At 40.5% G+C, this 20926-nt stretch overlaps 1 protein-coding gene across 1 annotated transcript in view; it reads left to right on the top strand.

The window, feature by feature from the left end:
- Positions 1-20926, top strand: part of LOC114607715 (macrophage mannose receptor 1-like) — a 46773-nt gene that overhangs the window by 6729 nt on the left and 19118 nt on the right. Inside the window, exons 7-19 of the mRNA XM_077936867.1 lie at positions 3013-3195; positions 3704-3861; positions 5003-5116; positions 6362-6477; positions 8149-8297; positions 8423-8622; positions 10911-11032; positions 11315-11393; positions 12356-12491; positions 13104-13139; positions 15176-15345; positions 17450-17520; positions 20147-20247. Of these exons, the coding sequence (XP_077792993.1) occupies positions 3013-3195; positions 3704-3861; positions 5003-5116; positions 6362-6477; positions 8149-8297; positions 8423-8622; positions 10911-11032; positions 11315-11393; positions 12356-12491; positions 13104-13139; positions 15176-15345; positions 17450-17520; positions 20147-20247 (1635 nt within the window). The remainder of the gene's footprint in view (positions 1-3012; positions 3196-3703; positions 3862-5002; positions 5117-6361; positions 6478-8148; positions 8298-8422; positions 8623-10910; positions 11033-11314; positions 11394-12355; positions 12492-13103; positions 13140-15175; positions 15346-17449; positions 17521-20146; positions 20248-20926) is intronic.

Raw genomic sequence — 20926 nt, 5'->3', positions numbered from 1 at the left:
ATTGGACTGAGATGGCAGTAGCTAATAATAGGTTATCAATCAATAAAGACTGCAGGCATGGTCTAAATGCATGTGCTTCAGAAACTTTACTAGGCTGGTCCAGGTCTGGTCAGTACCTGGGTAGTAGATTTTCTAGAATTCCATGAAATAAAGGTGGGATTTAAATGTAAGGAAGAAATATCTCAGAACAGGTGTTCAATTTTGGGGGTGGGGGGTGGGGGGGTATTTCCCCTATACATAAGTTTGCAATATTTGTTTTAATACATTTTTATGTGAACTGTGGTGCTTCTGGTTAAGGTGTTACCAAAGGTGTTACTAAACAGTTGGCCACATGACCCGGAAAGCTGTCTGTGGACAAACGCAGACTTCCTTGGCCTGAAAGTGAGATGAGCGCCGCAACCCCATAGTCGCCTTTGACTGGACTTAACCGTCCAGGGGTCCTTTACCTTTTTTTACCTTTACTAATATAGAACGGTTTGGGGTCAGTTTACCTGTGAGATCGCTTGACTGCTCCAATCTGTGCAACTGGCACTGTTAAAGATGCCACATAATACCTGTATTTGTAAGAAATCAGCCCCTTAGTGTAGGAGAGCACACACTTTCACATTAGACAGGCATCTTCACTGTACTTTTTTGGGCACCTGCTAAAAACTGTTTTGTTCAGACAAGCCCAGTGAAGGCTGGTGGGACCTAGAACTGGTGGTGTGCCTAGGAGGCCATGTAGGTGACCACTAAAAAGGTAAAGGTACCCCTGCCCTTTCGGGCCAGTCTTGTCAGACTCTAGGGTTGTGCGCCCATCTCACTCAAGAGGCCGGGGGGCCAGCGCTGTCCGGAGACACTTCTGGGCCAGCGTGACATTGCTGCTCTGGCAAGCCAGAGCCGCACACGGAAACGCCGTTTACCTTCCCGCTAGTAAGCGGTCCCTATTTATCTACTTGCACCCGGGGGTGCTTTCGAACTGCTAGGTTGGCAGGCGCTGGGACCGAGCAACGGGAGCGCACCCCACCGCGGGGATTCGAACCGCCGACCTTTCGATCGACAAGCCCTAGGCGCTGAGGCTTTTACCCACAGCGCCACAGTCCCAGGTGACCACTAGTCCTGTGCTTTTTCAAAGTTTTATTTTGCAGTCTCACTTAGTAGGGCTCACTTGCTTTGCACTTAAATGCATAGGACCGTGTTAGTAATAATACATAAGTCATACATGATCAGATCTTTGTTTAACAGTGCTGTCTCAAGCCTGCAAAATAAAACTAAAGAAACCGGCAATTACAGATTGGTTGTAATACTAAGTCAACCACCCTGTGGCTTGTTTCCCTGTTCAGTTATGGGAAGAGCTTGATGCAACTTACTCTCAAGCCGACAGAGGATTGTAGACAGCATACATCAATCACCAAAATAAAATTATCAGTGTCATACAGTGAGTTTATTTATTTTGATAAATAAATAGATATTTTCAGCCAATCAAGGAACAGACATAGGTTGCAAAGAACCACAAAGAAAAATATGCTCTCAAGCTGATGCTATGCTATAAAAAGTGTTAGGTTTTCAGATATGTTGTTATCATGCTTCTGCCTGCTCAATATCATGCTGTCATGAACTGGCTGGATGCAGAGGAATGGTGGGAGGCACCAACTGGGGAAGCCCCAAGAGAACCCCCAAGGGAAGAAGGCTCAGAGCCAGAAGATTGGAGCTGGGATGGCGATGACAGGTTTAGTGAGCAGGAAGAGGCTATGGCAGAGAGCAGGGCAAAATCAGAGGATGAATCAGAGACTGGAGAGGAGGGGGGAGCAAGAGGCACAGATCAGACAGGCTGCTGAAGAAGCCAGGGATTCTTCCCCTCCTGCTGTGACCAGCTCCCCTCCCTCCTGTCTCCCAGAACTTGCAGAGAAATGAAACAGGCAGAGCAGAGGGTGGTGTGTATGAAGAGGATGGAGCAGAGACAGACAAGGCAAAGAAGTCTCAGGTTGCTTGGGAAGGAGGAGACTTAGGGGGCTGTGAGAAGGTGGGGACCTTCAGTTCTTGCAACTGCCTCACTGGGGCAAGACCTACTGGAAGAGTTGCTGTGCTCACTAGGCTTGAGCTGTTTTGTTTCTTTGAAGAGTTAACTTCACTTATGTCTTGTGAGTTATTGATGACCTGCTTCCAACTCCCACCTTGACACATGCACAACTGGAAAAAGACATATTCAAATTTAGTTTCATTTTCTCTTCCCCCGCCCTGGGAGGAGGGTCTTTTCAGATGGGTACTATTCACTCCACTAGGTAAATTCATGGAACCTGCCTCACCGCAAAGGAGACAGTCTCTGCAGTTTCAGTCCTGCCTCAGCTCCTGTTGACAGGGCTCCAATTTCTCACCAACATTATGTTGCCTCAGCTGAATTTTGAACTAGTTAGAGAATGAGGGTAGTCTTCCTGGAAGCCACCTCCCCAGGAGCTTTGGCCACCTGTGGTATTGATGCCCCCCTCCTTGAGTGCCACTGAACAGGACTTGGAAGTGCAGCTGATGCTAGTGGCTTCCTTGTGACCTGTCTCAAAGCTAGGGTCATTCAACCCTGTCCAAGGGTGAGGGACTCCCAGGAGTTGGCAAATATAAATCTGGTGGCCCCAGTAAAGGGGCGCTCTAAAGTATGTTCACAGTTCAGGCTTCTCTCTATCCCAAATTCTGTCACTGAGAATAGATAATTTTTAAGGACTGGTGGGGGGCATTGAGCAGGTTGCCTTCAACAAGGGAGATGAGCAGCGTTTCCATTTGTGGCTGCCATTGTGCACCAAACCCACATTCACTCAGGTCAAAAAATGTACAGTATATGACTACAAGAACTGTTTGTTAACTTATTGACAATAATATAATCATATGAGAGGATGGGGTACCCTCTTTGGCTAATATCAATTGCCAGATTTGCATTTACTAAATTCTGTATTGAGTCAATGACATCATAATGGCACATAAAGTATTATTTTTTGAAAACTCCATCTAGTCATGCTATCTTACAAAGAACTGTTTTCTTTTTAGATGGATTTCAGTCAATTAGCTGTCCAGATGGCTGGGTTGCATATGCAGGTCACTGTTACCACCTTAGCAGAAACCCCAAGACATGGAAGAGTGCCTTATCATCCTGTCGGAAGGAAGGTGGAGATTTAATAAGTATACACCACATTGAAGAATACAGCTTTGTCATATCTCAGCTTGGCTACCGTAAGTACATCTAGGAAATTTGGTTCTCCTGGTATCTGATATATATGTGAGATTAAGAGAGAGGGTATTTTGTGTTGCTTTTTTGTTACACATGCAAAGATGGAATGTTACTGAGGTCTCTGTCATGTTGAAAAATACCATGGAGATAAACAGGTCAAACACGAGATGACATGGACTATTATCACCTTCAACAACCTGGTTCAGCTGCATCAACCCCAGCCAATATAATCAATTGTCAGGGATGGTGAAAAGTATAGTTTAAAACATTTGGAGAACACCAGGTTGGCCATTTAGATTATCCTCAGTTGTAGTGCTGCATTTGAAGACTGACATTAAGCTGTTTAGCTAGCTGCACATTGACATGTCTATTTGGGTTACAGTTGTGAATTTTATCCTATTTCCACATCTATGTACCATAGAACTGTTTGTGATAGGATCTTGTTCAATACCTGGACTCTTTGTACCTAAAGCATGAGAGCAAATTAATTAGGTGCCTTTATGTTCTTAGAGCCAACAGATCTTCTATGGATAGGACTGAATGACCAGAAGACTCAGATGTATTATGAATGGAGCGATGGTACTAAAGTGACATTCACCAAGTGGCAAAAAGGAAAACCCACACAAATAAATGATATCCAAAATGAATGTGTCATCATGAATGGGGAGGTAAAAATATGGAACTTCTAGTAGAGATATATTGGTCTTGAACTGACTTTTTGGGTGAAATATTGAGAGTCAGTCTGGCAAACTGAATGCCAAACCCTCAATTTTCAGAATAGTTGAAAAATCAATTCCCAGGCAATTCTGGGAATTGAAGCTCTGTTAGGTCTCCTAACAATTCACAGCACTCTTAGCAAGCTACAGTTCCCAGGGTTCTTTAGATAAAGCCATGACTGTTTAATGCTGCTTAGGTAAAGGTAAAGGGACCCCTGACCATTAAGTCCAGTCGTGGCTGACTCTGGGGTTGCGGCGCTCATTTCGCTTTATTGGCCAAGGGAGCCATGTCATGTGGCCAGCATGACTAAGCTGCTTCTGGCGAACCAGAGAAGCGCACTGAAACACCGTTTACCTTCCCGCCAGAGCGGTACCTATTTATCTACTTGCACTTTGACGTGCTTTTGAACTGCTAGGTTGGCAGGAGCAGGGACCAAGCAACGGGAGCTCACCCCGTCATGGGGTTTTGAACCACCAACCTTCTGATCGGCAAGTCCTAGGCTCTGTGGTTTAATCCACAGTGCCACCCGCGTCCCAATGCTGCTTATGATACCCCTTTAAATTTATAGTGCCAGGTAAGTTTCTGCAAAACTACCCAGCACACCATTCACTCCTGTTGAGAAATAAGTGTATGGACACATAGTGATGCTTCAGTTCTTTGATAGTGAATGCTCTTTATCATAGTTGTAGAAAAACCAAAATAAATTATGCAAAGTAAAACCATAATGCAGAACAAATTTTGCAAACTAAAATAATTTACATACTATACAAAAACTGCAGAATTTTAAATAATGCTTTTTAAAAAACAAAATAATTCAATCCTAAACTTCTCTATTTTAAAATCTTACATCAAGTGGGAACTGGACCAGCTCAGCCTTAAGTTCTTGAATTAAGATGACCACTTATGTTTGAATGCTACCATTTCTTGCAACCTGAAACCCTGTTTTGTTTATCATTAACAAGCACAGTATTTCTCAGTAGAATAGTTCATTAGTTTTGGTTGTAGATATCAAGGAAGACACCAAACATCAAGAAAATGAGAAAGTGTAAAGATAGTGAATCATCTTTCACCAATATTTGTTTCTTCATCCAGGGTGGATACTGGGCAGATTATTTCTGTGAAGTGGAACTTGGTTACATCTGTAAAAGAAAACCTTCAGGAGCTCTTCCTGAAGAACCTGAAACTGCTGATCCAAATTGCCAGAGAGTAAGTCTGAAGTGGTTTAAAAAGTTAAATGCACATATATGTCTATCATTTATGTTCTCTACCAGGGTTTTAAAGCTAATTAATAGTTGAAATTTCTCAGCAGCAACTTGTGACCATAAGAGTGTGGACATGATGGCTTGCTCAGATCCATCAATGAGGGACTCCTGTAGGGGGCACACAGCAGAGGGAAAATTAATAGATAAAATTACGGGAATTCCTGAATTCTAGTTGCTGGGAACTGCCGGAGGGAAGAGTACTCTTGTACTCAGTTCTCATTTTCAGGTTTCCTAGAGGCATCTGGTTGACTACTGTGAGAACAGGATGCTGGGCTAGATGAGTCACTTTAATCAGTTTCCCTTGGAATCTAGTTCTGTATTATAGCTAATAAATGTGATAGAGATCTGATGTGGAGGTATGTGCTCACAGGGGCAATGTAATTCCTTTATTGGATTCAGATTTTGGAATTTGGGAATTCTGCATTGAATACATGGAACATTTAAGTACAAGTATACATTAGAAGGTCTTCATCATCCATTCAGCAATTTATGCATTTCAATGGTTAGATTCAACTTTATTCCTTAGCTAGCAGGATTGCTCTGTGTTGTTGTTTTTTTATTTCACACAACTGTGTTTTTCCAAAGAGCAAAATATAATAGAGATGGGCAAAATTGCTGGTGATGCAACTCAGTGGTAAACATATGCTGAAGGCCTCAGATTCAATCCCTGACATTTCCAGTGAAAATGAAAGTTGGGCAGCAACACTGAAGACCTGCTGCTATTCCGAGTAGACAATACTGAAGGAGATTACATTCTGGCTCTGTTTAAGACAGTCTTGTATGTTCTACTCCAGAACCAGAAGAAATCAGACTCATCTGCTTTAGACCAGACTATTCCCCATAATCTGCTTTAGATCGTTATATTGATAGTCTGGGCTCGAAAAGGAATTGTCAAATGGTCAAAGTACTGTGAACTGCCCTGAGATCTTATGATGAAGGGCAGTATATAAATCTAATAAATAATAATAAGCATTAATTATTATGCTGGGATAAAGACTCATGCATCATTTCAGAGGGTGACATCACTGACCCAGGCAACTTATAGGACATTTCTGTGCAACTTCTGTGGCGCCTCATGATGGACAGAGATTCCCATTTTAGTACCTATTCAGCAGTGCCATTTGAAAAACCTCATTGTCTCCAACCTAATATTGTAGTAATGTGGTTGTTGGTTCTTTTATATCAACAGGGCTGGAAAAGGCACGGTACCTATTGTTATTTAATTGGACAAACATCTCTAACATTTTCAGAAGCAAAGATGTTCTGTGAAACAAATAAGGGATCTTTAACTTCTGTGGAGAACAGGTATGAAAAAGAATTTCCTTAGATCAAGAATGAAGAAATGAGCATTTTAAATATTGATAAACTACAAAATAGCTATATATCTCAATATTCCAACTGAAAAATAATTGGTCTTGATATTCAGAGGGCATTCTTCACTCCACTTTCTCAACTTCCTGGCCATGAAAGAAGAAAGATGATTTTGTTCTGACTATCTGCTCAATTAGTTTTATTTTTAAAATTTATGCACAGCTTTCTTACTCTTGGTTGTGTCCATCTAAATTTCACTCAGACTAGACCTGTTGACATTAATGGACCTAAGTCAGCCATGTTCATTATTTTTTATGTGTCTACACTAAATAGAATGAACATTGGATACAAGCTTATGAGTGTTATGTGGGTGAAAAGTACAATGGTTACAATTGTTAGAGGCCTAATTCTTTGGCCACATAATACATATTAAGAGTTGAATCACAGTCTGTGACTAAGGTTACTTTCTTGAATGATCTGCTCAGCATTTATTGTGAACTTCCTATTAGATTTGCAATCTGTGGCCTTACTGATTTCCTTGAGACAGCAGAAGCATTGCATGAATCTCAAATTGCTCATCAGGGATTTACTGGTTGTCCTTGTGACTACAAGACACTTAGCTTGAATGATTTTTCTATCTCAAATGGGTGCATGTTTTCTAGAATATCTTCTAAGCCCATTGATGATTTCCTGTATATATGTATTTTGCTGTTTTATATGTGTGTAGTCTGAACAGAGAATCATGTGCCTCAGTTACCTACTCTGGATGCACTTGTAATTCTTTTTTTCAGACTTGTGACAGACCTGTAGATTATGCTGGTAGACACAATATTCCTTAGTAAAAATTGACCTGAAGGCATAGGTGTGTGTTGTTGTTTTAACCTTTTACTTTTGATAGCATTGTGGTCACTTTCCCCAGTTGGTTCAACAGTGTTTACATCTTGCAGCAGGTTCTGGCCACCACCTAAGATTAAAGCTATCTACACACCATACATTTCAAGTACATCTCCCCCCACTCCCAAGAATCCTGGGAACTGTAGTTTATTAAGCGTGCTTGGAATTGTAGTTCTGTGAAGGGTAAACTATACTTCTCAGTTTTATTAAGAGCATTGCTTTCTATATATGGTGTGTAAGCAGCCTAAGTCAGGGCTGAGACCCCCTGGTTGGTTCTGTGACCAGCTGCCCTTGGTCACAGTCATTGAGGATATCAAGAACATTTACCTCTTTGTTGTGATTAGAACACACATGCAGCCAATCTATGTGAGAGTGTTGAAGCCACCTATTTATCTAGCATTCCCTCTTTTGAATGCCTCCTTGATCTCAGTCTCCATCTGAAGATCTCCCTGAGCACTTTTAGCAGGAGGACAATAGCATATCCCCTGTACTAAATTACTCATCAGGCTTAGTATTGTTACCTACAAAACGACTCTGTGGTGGAGTCTAACCCTTCATGGTTTTCCAGCGTGTTGGCTTCTATGTCTTCTCTGATATACAGAGTGATACCACCTTAACTATGCCCTGGGAATAATAATAATAATAATAATAATAATAATAATAATAATAATAAATGCACATCAACTCCAGTATGTCCTGAAAATTAACTTCTTCTTTTTTAAAAAAGAAGCACTCACTTTTAATGCACTTATTACTTATTTTTCTTTGCAGGTATGAACAAGCCTACCTGACTAGCTTAGTTGGGCTTCATTCTGAAAAATATCTCTGGATCGGTCTTTCAGATATACAGCAACCAGGGACATTTATCTGGACCAGGGGAGACAGTGCTCTGTTCACCCACTGGAATTCAGAAATGCCTGGTAGGTACTTCCTGAAGCCTAACTGGAGTAATATTTCACAAGGGGCTTCTACATTGTCATTATTATTAGTAGTTTTACACATATGAACAGATACTCAATTGGACTGGCGATTGTATCTCCAAAAGGGCAACATTCTGGCTGTGTTGCCATGAGAACTGGGACTGCAGCTGGATTGTGGGATGTTGTGAACTGTGAGGAGAAGGCAACCTTCATCTGCAAACAATGGGTTGAAGGTGTGACAACAACTCCTGCACCCAAACCAACTCCTCTGCAGCCGTGCCCAGTAGGATGGCGTCCAAGCAGTACTAGAAATGTGTGCTTTAAGGTAGGTATAGCGTTTCTTGTGTCTAAGTTCTTGTTTGCTTAAATAGCAAGGCAAAGGTAGACATGCAAGCCATCTGAGAGTGTGGTTTTAGTTTAAATATAAATGTTCAATGGATTTTTTAAATTGTGATTCATTTTATTGTGTAGTTTACTTCCATGTTTTGAACTTTAGTTTATTTGAAATGTCAACTTCAAAATTGATCTTTAGCTGGTTTGCTGTAGATCAGAATAGATTTCTGCTGTAGATCAGAATGGATTTCTGCCTCCCCACTGTTTAGCAACAAAATGACTCCCCCTTCCTTGGCTGCCCTATTTATTCTACTACTGATATGAAGAAAGCTTAGATTTTTGTGTGGAAATGCTGTGAATCTCATTCAATTCTGGGCTCAGAATTTTTCTGTTGGTGGTTTAACATATTGTAGCTGCATATTTATTTCTGTTTTACTGATCCTTTTTGTTGCGGCTCTCATATTTTGTGTGACCATTCATAATTCTTGTCTCCTATTTTTCAACATTAACCTAAAATTGTTCAATAAGATCAGTTTCAAACTGGCCTGTGAAAGATAATTCCACATTGACAGTAGCCCAGTAAAACAGCTCTGGGCTTAAGGGAGGGAGAGGAAAGGGTACCCAGGGCCCAGAGATTTGCAGCTGTGCTGGCTTAATTAGATAATTCTGGATTATATTTATGGAGTCATTATCCAGAAGGAATATTTTTGATGGTGTTTTGCAACTTTTGTCACCTGTTAAGTAGAGCACAAACCAACCAAATTCAAACCAACCAAAAATGTTTGTTGTATATTCTGTTGAATCTTAAAATTTGTGACACTACAGCCTGAGGAACTGGAGAAAAAATTCTACACATCTTTCAGATAATTTTAAGATAATTTTCCTTGTGAATTGGGATTGGGAGTGGATCCTTCAAATTTACTTTTTGAAATGAGTTTGAAATATTCAGTTACAATAATAATAATAATAATAATAATAATAATAATAATAATAATAATAATTAAATGAGGCTTACAACAAAAACAGTGCAACTAATTCTCAATGAAGGCTGCATAGCTATCCAGATCTTTTGTATCCTGACAGTGACAGAATCTTTAAAAAAGGTTCAGCAAACTGGTGTTGATCATACTGCTAGGGTTGCCATATTTCAAGATCCAGAACAAAGTGCCACCTTTTGGAAATTCCCCCGAGACGTATGGCAGCCCAACATACTGTAGATGCTCTTCTAAGGTATGGCAGTAAAGCCACCTAGCATTATTTTCTAACAAGTGTGCATAAGTAAGGTAAGGTGCTGGCCTGACATTCACCTTTGGCCAGTCTCCGCCAGGTCGCTAAGGCCAGGCCCCTTGGTGCAGTGTAAGGAGGCACCTCTCTTTGGGGTGGGGTAGTTCAGAGACCAGGGGCGGCGGCAGCAGGTTCCCAGAGGACTTCCAAGGAGAGGGGAGAGGAGGCTGAAGGAACACTCCACAAGGAAGGGTGTCCGAAAAAGGTTGAGAGGATGCCAGTGCTGTAGGCAAGGGGTGACACAACTGTGTTTCTAAGCCCCACAGAGGTGCCACAGAAACAATGTTGTTGGTCAAGGGAGCTGTGGACTCCAAAAGGTCGAACTCTTCTGGTGTAAATACATTCAATTATGCTATGTCTGCCTTGTCCTTAGCTGCTTTCCTTATTTGTGAAATGGGAACTCATGCAAACCATACTCTGAATGAGATTATTTGATAGTCCCACATTTTATATTACAACTAGCATAGAAATATGTTATTTGTCTTCAAGAAAAGAAAGAAAGAGCAAGTAGGAATTTCATAAGGAATGCTCACCAGATTTATCCTAGGGATGATTCACACACAGGACTGGCCCACCCATGAGGCAAAGTGAGGCAACCACCTCAGGTGGCAGTATCCCTGGTGGGGAGAGGGATACTATTTCATGGTTGCCTTAGGTGCCAAAATGTTATGGGACAGCCCTTGTCACATATCTCTAGTTGTAGCAGAATGAATGAAGCTCACACTTTAAAGCTCCTTTCTTTTCTATAACATGAATAAATTGTTGGTATGTAATAAAGACAGAATAGGGTACTGGCCTGGTACTGGTTAGTGGTCAAGAGCAAAAGTAGTAGAATCTGATGCAGAATATGAAATTGGAGTCTGAATTCAAAAGGTTATCAGGCTATGAATCCTGGGTGCAAACAAAGAAGGAAATTAGCAATATTTAGAGGGAGGGGGTGTTATGTATTAAAAGCTGGTGCTTATTATCAGTGTTTAATTATGTTTTATGCATTAGGCCTATACGAAAAACAAAAGTAATAAGAAATCTTGGTTTGAAGCACGAGAGTTTTGTAGAGCAGTTGGAGGAGAACTCATTTCTATTCACAGTGAAGAAGAACAGAAGATTCTAGAAGAGATGTGAGTTTGTTTGTTTTTAATCCTTCCTGCTCAGAATGGCACACCTGTTCCAGAAATTTGATTATGTAACAAGCTTTAAATGAATGAACTGATGATACACATGTATAATATTTTTCTAGAGAATATCAAAGTAGTGAATGCAAATTTAAAAACTCAGATGTTTGAAATCCTTAGGCAAAAGATTTATACGATCTGAAGAGAAACCAGAGTATCAGATTTATGAAATCCATTCCTTTGTTGAATTTTTCTAGACTCTGTATCACTATTTTTTATATATTTTAGGCGTTCCAATGACAATTATTGGATTGGTTTGAATAATGTGGATCCTGATAAAGGATTTACTTGGAGTGATGGATCTAATGTAAGTAAAAGGGTAATGCTGATGTATTGATAGCAAAGTTATTATTAGTTTTACAAAAAATGTATTTAAGCTTGGCGTACACACCCTCTTGTTCTCATATTTACATTGGACAGATCACATAGCAGCGTTTTAAAACCTTTAGTAACTGAAATATCCAGCAATGAAGTCTTTAAACATATTATTTGCTTGAAATTACTTATTGATATACAAAAATACATGCCCATTACAAAGTATCGTTTTATAATTTACTGATATAAAACAGCCACTTAATCTAAAAAAGAACATAGGCAGAATGAAGAAAAGACAAAAAAGGGAAAACCTAAAGAAAGAGAAAGCAAGAGAGGAGAAAGAGAGAGAAATGTTTAGAGAAAGATAAAAAAGAATAAAAGGACTTCTGGATCTCTATCTTGCAGCTAAATATAGTATTCATTCCTTAAAATCTAACCATTCTATCTTCTCTAAAAACAATATTTTTTCCATCTTCAAATCCTCAAGTTCAGTTACTCTTTCACGTAAAAATTCTGCATGCAGAAAAATCAGTGCAGCTTGCTTCTCATTATGACAGCTCAAATACTCAAACACATTTCTGACATTGTCTCTTAATTGTCTGATAGGTAAAAATCTGCTTTGGTCATGGTGTATATTAAGTTTTATAGAATTTTTTTTTAATTTCCTAACAAAATCATTTGAAATGATTTATAGTCATTATTCAGTAATGAGATTGGTCAATAATTTTTTATTAAGGTCAACTCTTGTCCCTCTTTAGGTATAAGAGTAATGTTAGCCTGTGCCCACACAGTATTAATAAGGAAATGGCAACCCATTTCTTTCTATATATGTAGATGTTCACATGGGTACAAATCATTCTAAGACTGCTATTGTAAGTCTGTCTCCTTTTTGGTATGTTGCCACAGACGAATTTTAAAAAGAATAAGAATAAGAAAAGTTTGTTTCTACTGTAGCTAAACTTTGAAATGAGGAGCCCTTGGTTTTTCTATGAACCAGATGCAAAATGTGGAGGAATAGGACAGAATTGGAATCGTTGGATCCCTTTCCACTGTGACAGTTTTCTCAGTTGGGTTTGCCAAATTAAAAGAGGTAAGATTCCTTTTCATTTACTACCGGTCCATTAAACAAAGCCAACAAGGCCTTCATTTGCTGCACTGCTGAAGCCTGGCTTTTTAAGATGCATGCCTTTTTGAGAGGAGGGGAAAATAACGAGAAATGCATTCAACCTTTGCTATGAATGTTGCAGAGTTCAGATTATGACAGTCTGAGATGTGAAGCACAGGTCACTCACAAATTATCCACATTTAATCTATCTGCTTTGCAAAAGGGGGTGGATGGCTAGAAAAAAATACTTTGGCAAGCCCCGTCTTGCCCCTGCCATTGAACCCAATATGTTTCGACCATACATGGTTTGGGCTCTAGGTGCTATCCCCGGAACATAACCCCAGCATAAGTTCTGAGTCGCCTCTATTCCATTTCAATAAGAACAAGAAATTAGGCCATTGAGGCTATTGTGAGTACAGAGCTATTGATTGTTCTTTCACATTAGGTTTTACCTGTGTTTCCACAAAGATGTAGAAATGTGGTATGCTATAAATAAAACTTTATGTTCATTTTTATGAACTCCTGCTTGCTATATGAAATAACATAATACAAATGATACTATAATCCATTATAATTAATTTGTCTTTGTTTTTTCAGGTGTACTGTTGAAACCTGAACCAAGCAATGATTTTGGTATGTTGGGTGATTCTGCCTTCCCTCAGGTCACATTGGTCTTTTTAAAGCTGCACCATAGAAGGTGGGGGGGGGGGGTCTGCCTTAACAGCTCTCTCAGGCCAAGGATGATTCTCTCAGGAGCGAAAGATAAGTGTGCTCCATAGTCTGGGCACCCAAATTTCTGCCTTCTCTTGGGACAAGTAGGTCCTAAGTAGTGTTGGGGAAGGTGGGGGCAGGATTGTCCCAGCAGTTTTCTTCAGTCATTGAATGTTCTGTCAGTAGATTCTCCTTAGTATGGGCTTGTTGAACTTGTTAAGATTCACCTCTAGAAGGGATGCCTTTAGCTCATCAGTAAAGCACATCCTTTGAGTGTTGAAGTAACCACCAGCATCTGCCGGTTGGATTGGAAAAGATTCCTTACAAAGTCTGGAGAACCACTGCTAGCCACTGTTGACAAAACTGAGCTAGCTGGAGGTATAAAGTAGCTTCCTGTGCTCCTAAGCATCAGGTTTCCTTGACTGCTGTACAGTGGTACCTCGGCTTACATACACTTCAGGTTACATACGCTTCAGGTTACAGACTCCGCTAACCCAGAAATAGTGCTTCAGGTTAAGAACAGAAATCGTGCTCCAGCGACGCAGCGGCAGCAGGAGGCCCCATTAGCTAAAGTGGTGCTTCAGGTTAAGAACAGTTTCAGGTTAAGTACAGACCTCCAGAACGAATTAAGTACGTAACCAGAGGTACCACTGTACCTTATATCCTTATAACTTCCCTTTCTGCTTCTCCTCCCCCATAATCTGCTTAGTTCATTTCCCTTTGTCACCCAAATTGTCTAGAGTAGAAACATTGCGGTTTTGGAATGTAGGATCATTCCACCCCTTTCTTCTCACCATTCCTCCACTGTGACTTTGATAGCTTGAGGTATGCCGATTAGCCACTTGCCAGCACACTCCAGCAGACTTTTGGGGAGCCTCAAGAGACTCTCTAGCTCAGATCTTCAAAAAAGCTGGCTGCTTGCCTGAAGGTTTGTTGCACCTTCAGTGCAAGACTAATGGAGTTACACTCTCTCTGTCCCTCTCCCAAATAAGGTTATCTGTCAGGGGGCTGTCAGGGAAACTATGGCTATTCCAGATCTAGACCTGAATCCAGACAGAAATAGGTCAAGTTAACTAGTTCCTTCAAGACTGCAGATTAATTACCACCAAACTCTCAAGCACCTTGCCCGGCAAAGCATGGGCTACCAATTTGTTACTGGGCCCAATTCAAAGTGCTGGTTTTGACCTACAAAGGCTTAAATGGTTCAGGACCACAATACCTCAAGGACTGCCTCTTTCCATATGAACCTACTCGAGCCCTGAGATCATCTTGTGAGGTCCTTCTTTGTGTGCCTCCTCGAGAGGTCCAGAGGGTGGCAACACAAGAACAGGCCTTCTCTGCAGTGGCTCCCTGTCTGTGGAATGCTCTCCCCAGGGAAGTTTGTCTGGCTCCTTCATTATACATCTTTAGGCACCAGGCAAAAACATTCATTTTTAACCAGGCCTTTGGTTGATTTGATTGACATCCTATGCCCTTCTAAAATGTGTTTGGGGGTGTGTGTTATTGGGTTGTTATTTTTATTTTGATAATATGTTTTGTGGTTTTATAGTCTGATCTTATTTTGTGAACTGCCCTGAGACCTGCGGGTTTGGGGAGGTAAATAAATTCAATAAATAAAAATAAAATAAATAAATAGGTGCTCATTTTATATATAAAATATAGTATCATGGTAACTAAACTGCTTTGTTTTTAAATTAATTTTACAGTGTGAACCAGCAATAAGAAATGCATTGGGGGGGGGGGGTTTGATTGTGTGTTTCAAACTGAACTGATGTGCGTGATTGTCTAATGTAGAGGAGGGGAGATCCCCATTAATATCAATAAAGTTTCTTAGTTATAGCACTGATTACATGAATTACCATTATGCATATTTCTGTATAACTCTCTGGAATCATTCGGTGAAGGGTATTTAAGAACTACTTTAAATAAAATAAATAAAAATATGTCTTCTTTTGCAGACTATTCATTCAAAATAATTGATAATGGCTGGATTTTGTATGAGGAACATGAGTACTATGTCAGTAATACAAGTACATCTGCAGAAAGAGCACGAGCATTATGCAAGAAGCATGGTGGAGATCTTACTGTCATTGAAAGTGAAACTGAAAGAAAGTTTTTGTGGAAATACGTAAGAAATATTTGGAACATATGTTTTCCTAATGAAGTACAGCTTGGTTTAAAAAAAAAAAAGAACCAGATGAATGATGGGTTGTGGCTATTTTGATGCCTGCTAAACGTTTTCTTCTGGATAGGGTCACCAGAACCTTAATCTTATACATGTGGTCATGTACTTCAATTGAAGTGTAAGACACTGACAAAGAAGTGAGAATTGGGGGGGGGGGGGGGATATGATCCATTCACCCAAATCATCATCACAGACCTAGGCCTGATGCAGAGCAATAGGTCAAAATGTATTTTTGTGCCTAAGCATTTAATTTTCATGCCAGGAAAGTTCAATATTCTATCCAGCAATATACAATTTTCAAAGAAACATGATGGAAATACACAAACAAAATGTTTGGGAAGAGGAGCTTCTCTACAGATTATCAGGGGCCTATAACGAAAGCATAGTGGGCTTATCACTCAGGGTTTCACCCTCTGCCTTCACCTCCCCAACCTCCCTTCCTGCTTTTCTCTACATCCAGCACTATTTTTCTAGAAAAACAGGAATGGAACTCACCATGAATTCCTCCCTTGTTCTCTTATAATGGCAATGGTGCTCACCTGAGAGGTGCTGGAACTGAGTTCCGGTGAGTTCCAGCTGAAAAAAAGCTCTGTCTAGATCCATTATGATACCCTCTTTATAGATCCATCTTATCCTTTCTCTCTTCTAGTTCTTTTTCATTGCTTGTCTAATTTTCCTTCCCCATCTCTTCATTTAGAAGACAAAGAAGTGCAACTCACTAAGTGGAAGAGTGAAGTGAAATGGGCAGCATTATGACATGAAAGCAGGTGGCATAGGCTGCATTGTAATTTATACTACAGATAATTAAAAATCTTCAGTAAACCATCTGTTCTCTTGGGGCTCTTGAGCTGATGTCAAGGATGGGTATTTAGGTCCCTCTAGCAGTTGCAGTCAAAATTGCAAGCTGGAAAGAAGTACCGTAATCCAAACTGTTCCCTCGTTGAAAGCCAGTTTTATATTGAGACAAGCCAAAGAAGGGAAAGAGAAGCCAGACACATGACAGCAAAAGAAAACAGAGAGACTCTTCGCCATCAGACAAAAAAAATGTATATACAAGATAGGTTAGAGCACAATCCAGATTGATTTTTTTCTTCAATTTTGCCTCAGGAAAGCAGTCTGTTCTTGACTCTCTACATCTTCACTATAGGCTTGTATTATTTCTGTATCTCCTTGTTTGTGTTATTGTAGTGTGTTGCTTTCCCTTGTTGTTAAAGTTTTTTTATTTTATATATACGTACATATATTCCCTCACATACATTCCCCCAACTTGCAACCTGCAACAGCCCCACTACACTCTTCTGTTATGTTTTATCTCTCTATGACAGCTTGGCTTCTGTCTGGTTTTTATGAGGGACTCCGGAGCCAGTTGAAGCACCACTCTTTCCCCCCTCCCCTCATTGTCCCTCTCCCACAGCAGAGGAAAGGCAGATCAGTTTTCTCCCTCTCCCTTCTTTATTAAAGGAAGCAACCAAACAAAAGAAAACAAAGTCAGACTACTTTTCCTCTGGGGTTTTTTCCAAGGAGCTAAAGGTGGACTCTTGGTTTCTACATTTAATCCCCACAACAACTTGGGCAGTGACTGTCCCAAGGTCACCCAGGTAACTTCATGGCTGTGGAGATTTGGACCTTGATTTCTCAGTTCCTAGTTCAGCACTTAAGAAATCTTCCTCCCAAGTTGTCTATTGCCTCTCACAAACTGAGGGAGGAATTTGAATATTTTTTTCCAGTTTGCAGTTTGCCTGTGACTGCTAGAGGGAGCTAAATGCCCATTCTTACATTGACCCAAAAATCCTTTTCTCGTTAAGTACCAGTGGTCTTATTACGGGTACATCAGTTTATTAATCCATAATAAATAACTTCCTTGTTTTCTCTAATTTTAGCTGACAGGCTTTAATTTCTTTTAACTGAAAGCTTTATTTATGTTTTAATAAAGTACAAACATGTTATGTTTATAATTACAAGTCTCTTTTTGTATTGGCTGGTTTGTAAATATATCTGATAACTTTATTGTTACATTTACTCCCCATTTTTCCTTTGTATGTTATAGAACAACTATTATGGAACTCACTCTGGTGACCTTTACATTGGTTTAACTGTGGGTCTTGATGGAGAGTTTGGGTAAGTCAACAACTTTTTTAAAAAATGTAAATCATACTAAGTTTCTTAGATAATATCTAGGTTAATGTTAAATAATCTGGATAGAAGGATGTTATATTCACCATTTTTCTCTAAACTGATTCAATTAATCTCCCAGATATATAGATTGACTCTGCAGTCCTATGGTTCCTGTAATGGTGTCTAGGGATGGTGGATAGGGAAGACTGACCTTAGAGAGGAAAATTGACTGTCAGTTACCTCCTCTGTGCTACCTCAGAAACTTTCACAGCCCTTGCTCTGTTGACATCAAAGCCCAGTGTTGGAATGAATGCATACATGCAAGGGACATACCAGGGGAAGGCTTTGATCCTAAGGACCCAGCACTTAGCCCCCAGCATGCCCCCACAAGGTGGTAAAACTTATGTCTCCAATAAAAGTGAAATAGTTTGGGGAGTAACCGGAAAAGGATAGAGAATAAAAGTCCTATACCACCTTTCCTTCTGCTATGTCAGTGAGAGCCCAACAGGGATTTGGATATTGTAGTTCAGCCAATTTAGCTGTTTGACTATTTTAGCTCTGTTAAAGTAGACTTTACAAAGGGTCTACAGAGCCACAGGCTAATTCTTAACTGGTGGGCCCTTTGCTCAAAGATCTCAGTAGCCATTCTAATCACTTGACGTACCTTTCTTAGCTTTGCAAGTTGTATTTCCCTCTATTCCTTCCGCTGTTCTACTCTGACTTGCCCCTGGCTCTATCAGACCCAGAATTATGCATTCTAGTTCTTGTTGGCCTTGTTATTATTATTAACGTGTTTTACCCATCCTTAACCATAAGGTCTCAGGATAGGTTACAACAATCTAAAACTACAATGTTACAATTCACCAGGCTGGCATCACACCCTTGTCTCTTTCATTTGCATGGAACTTCACTTATTATGCCGTTTCCTCCAAAGCTTTTGGGGGCACCACCCTCTTTCTTCATGTGTTGAGGAAGAGGGCACCACTCTATCTGCCTGACTTCTATGGCTATTGTATGTAGCTTGGATGTGGCGTGTTCCTAGTTAATTGCTCCCTTCTGCTCTGCTCCCAGCCATGCTCTGAACATTGCAGCACTGATACTCTCCCTCTCCCATGACATCCTCCCTCTGATACTGATGGCCTTTTATGACTCCAGTGCAAGAGACTGAGAACCAGGCCCAGCCCAAGATATTATGTCATTGTAGGCAAAACACCCCAACACCACCCCCACGATAGCACCCCCTACAGATCTAAGCTCCCTTCCCACACCCTCCCTGTCCCTGCTGTGGTGCCCCTGCTGCTGCCAGTCCTGACACAGCAGCTGCACCCTTGTCTGCATCTGCATTATAATGCAACAGCGGCAGAGAGGGTGCAGTGGCAGCAGCGTGAGCAGCGTGGTGGCAGTGGCACAGGTGAAGCCCCAGTGGGGCTGGCAGCTGCATAATGATGGGAGTGGGACATGGGTCAGATCTGCCACCTGAGGCGAATGGCTTCACCTTGCCGCTTAGAGAGAGCTGAGAGCTGATTGTTGTCATACTTCCCCACACTTGGTATACTCCCCCCTTATTCCATTTGAGTTGGCAAAGAAGCAGTGCAAAGGCAAGCTGCCCCTTGCTCCCCCACCAACAAGCTTTTTTCAGATCTTCCTCACTACTGCCTCCCCTCAGACTTGAAGATTACATCCACAAAAGGAGGCTTTTATGTAAAAGAAGAACCAATTTAATCATTTTTCAAATATGAATATTACATGCTACCTATAAAATACAGGCATATCATTTTCCTCTAATTAAAATAAACGGCCCCAGTAACTGACAGGCCCCTTACTTCTATCTGCCAGTCATAGGCATTTTATTTTTATTTTTATAGGGCCAGGCCATGGCTGAGTGGGTCAGAAAGGTGCAATTCTGGAAAGACATAGAGAGGCCACTTAGACATCATAAAGAAAAGAGGAACTGCATTACCAAAAAGCAGGGGTAGGGAACAAAAGAAGGCACTGATTTGCATAAGTCCTGTTTGGGATGTTTTATAATTGTATGTATGAATTTATAAATAATTGCTATAAATTCAATATATATTCAATACATCTCACCATGCCGAGGTAAGAGAATGACCAGGAGACCTATAGTTTTTTAAACCAGCTTTATAGTGGACAGATCTTCAAATAAAAGATTGTCCCCTAAAAGCCTGTCAGATAAAGGACTGTTCACTTTAAAATGGGGCACATGGCCACTCTTAAGAAGACAAGAAGACAAAGGAGCTCAGTGAGCAGGTTCTTGTGTTTCCATATTTAGCCTTAGAAATTGCTATGGCTGCTAATCATGAGACCCTGCATTTTAAAGAAAGTCCCTCTAAAGGTAAAAAGAGAAAAAGTAAATGCTAGATATATACAGTGCCACCAAGAGATGCAAAGCCTGGTGATAAGAATGAAATAACAGTGTAAATAATATTCTTTATCATTGTAAATTAATATTGTTAAATGCTCAGTTTTGCTAAATAGTTTATCAGCCTGGTGTTCCCTTTGCTAACTCCCCACAACCCTGCCCCCCAATATTTCTTTTGTAAAAGTATGCAATGTAAATGAAGGGCAAATTACATTATTCTTTCCCGTTTTCTCTTACTATTTTCTATAGCTGGTTGGATCAAACTCCAGTGACATATGTGTCCTGGGCACCCGGTGAACCCGACTCTGGAAATGATGATGAAACATGTGTTGCTATGAAGGCTATCACAGGCAAGTAGAATAAAAGTTTATCATTGGGGGGGGGGGGTCATAAGAATCTGCAGACTTGACAATGAATACCTATCACACATTGAATCTGTAGTTACAATGACTATTCCATCCATCCATAAATATACATTAAATGGGAGTGGAAATCAATTGTTTTACAGCTCTTTAATTGTCTTCTTTTGAATATGACAGGATATTAAAATATTTTAAAAGACACTATATATTTATCATGTGGACAAGTTTATACAGTAAGAGAGATTTTTGGAACTTCCACATGGACTTTTATATATGCTACTTTACTAACTCTGGGACTTAAGCAGTTTATATTCTGGATAACTGCCAGTGCCTTTTTTCTAGAAAAAAAGGTGCTGGTACTCACCATGAAGTACCCTTCTTGGGCCAGAGAGCTGAAAGAGATTATGCTGAAGGATAAAGAAACCTCTCAGTGTTACTAACACACCTGAAGCCTCCCTCTCTCTCCCTCTCTCCTGTCACCTAATGCGGAGACAGAGCCAAAGCACAGAAGACAGGGATGACTCACAAAGGGAGGAAATAGCCTCAGGGTAGGTGGAGCAGTGGGAGCTCCTAGCTGGGGACAGTCATCGCCATTACATAAGAGGGAATGGGATGCTTCAGCCACTGTATGACACAGCGATGCACCCACTCACTGGCCCTGCAGGCT

Source organism: Podarcis muralis, chromosome 12, assembly GCF_964188315.1.
Source record: "Podarcis muralis chromosome 12, rPodMur119.hap1.1, whole genome shotgun sequence".
NCBI lineage: Eukaryota > Metazoa > Chordata > Lepidosauria > Squamata > Lacertidae > Podarcis > Podarcis muralis.
The sequence above is the reverse complement of the archived record's forward strand: the minus strand, read 5'-3'. Positions and strand labels throughout refer to the sequence as shown.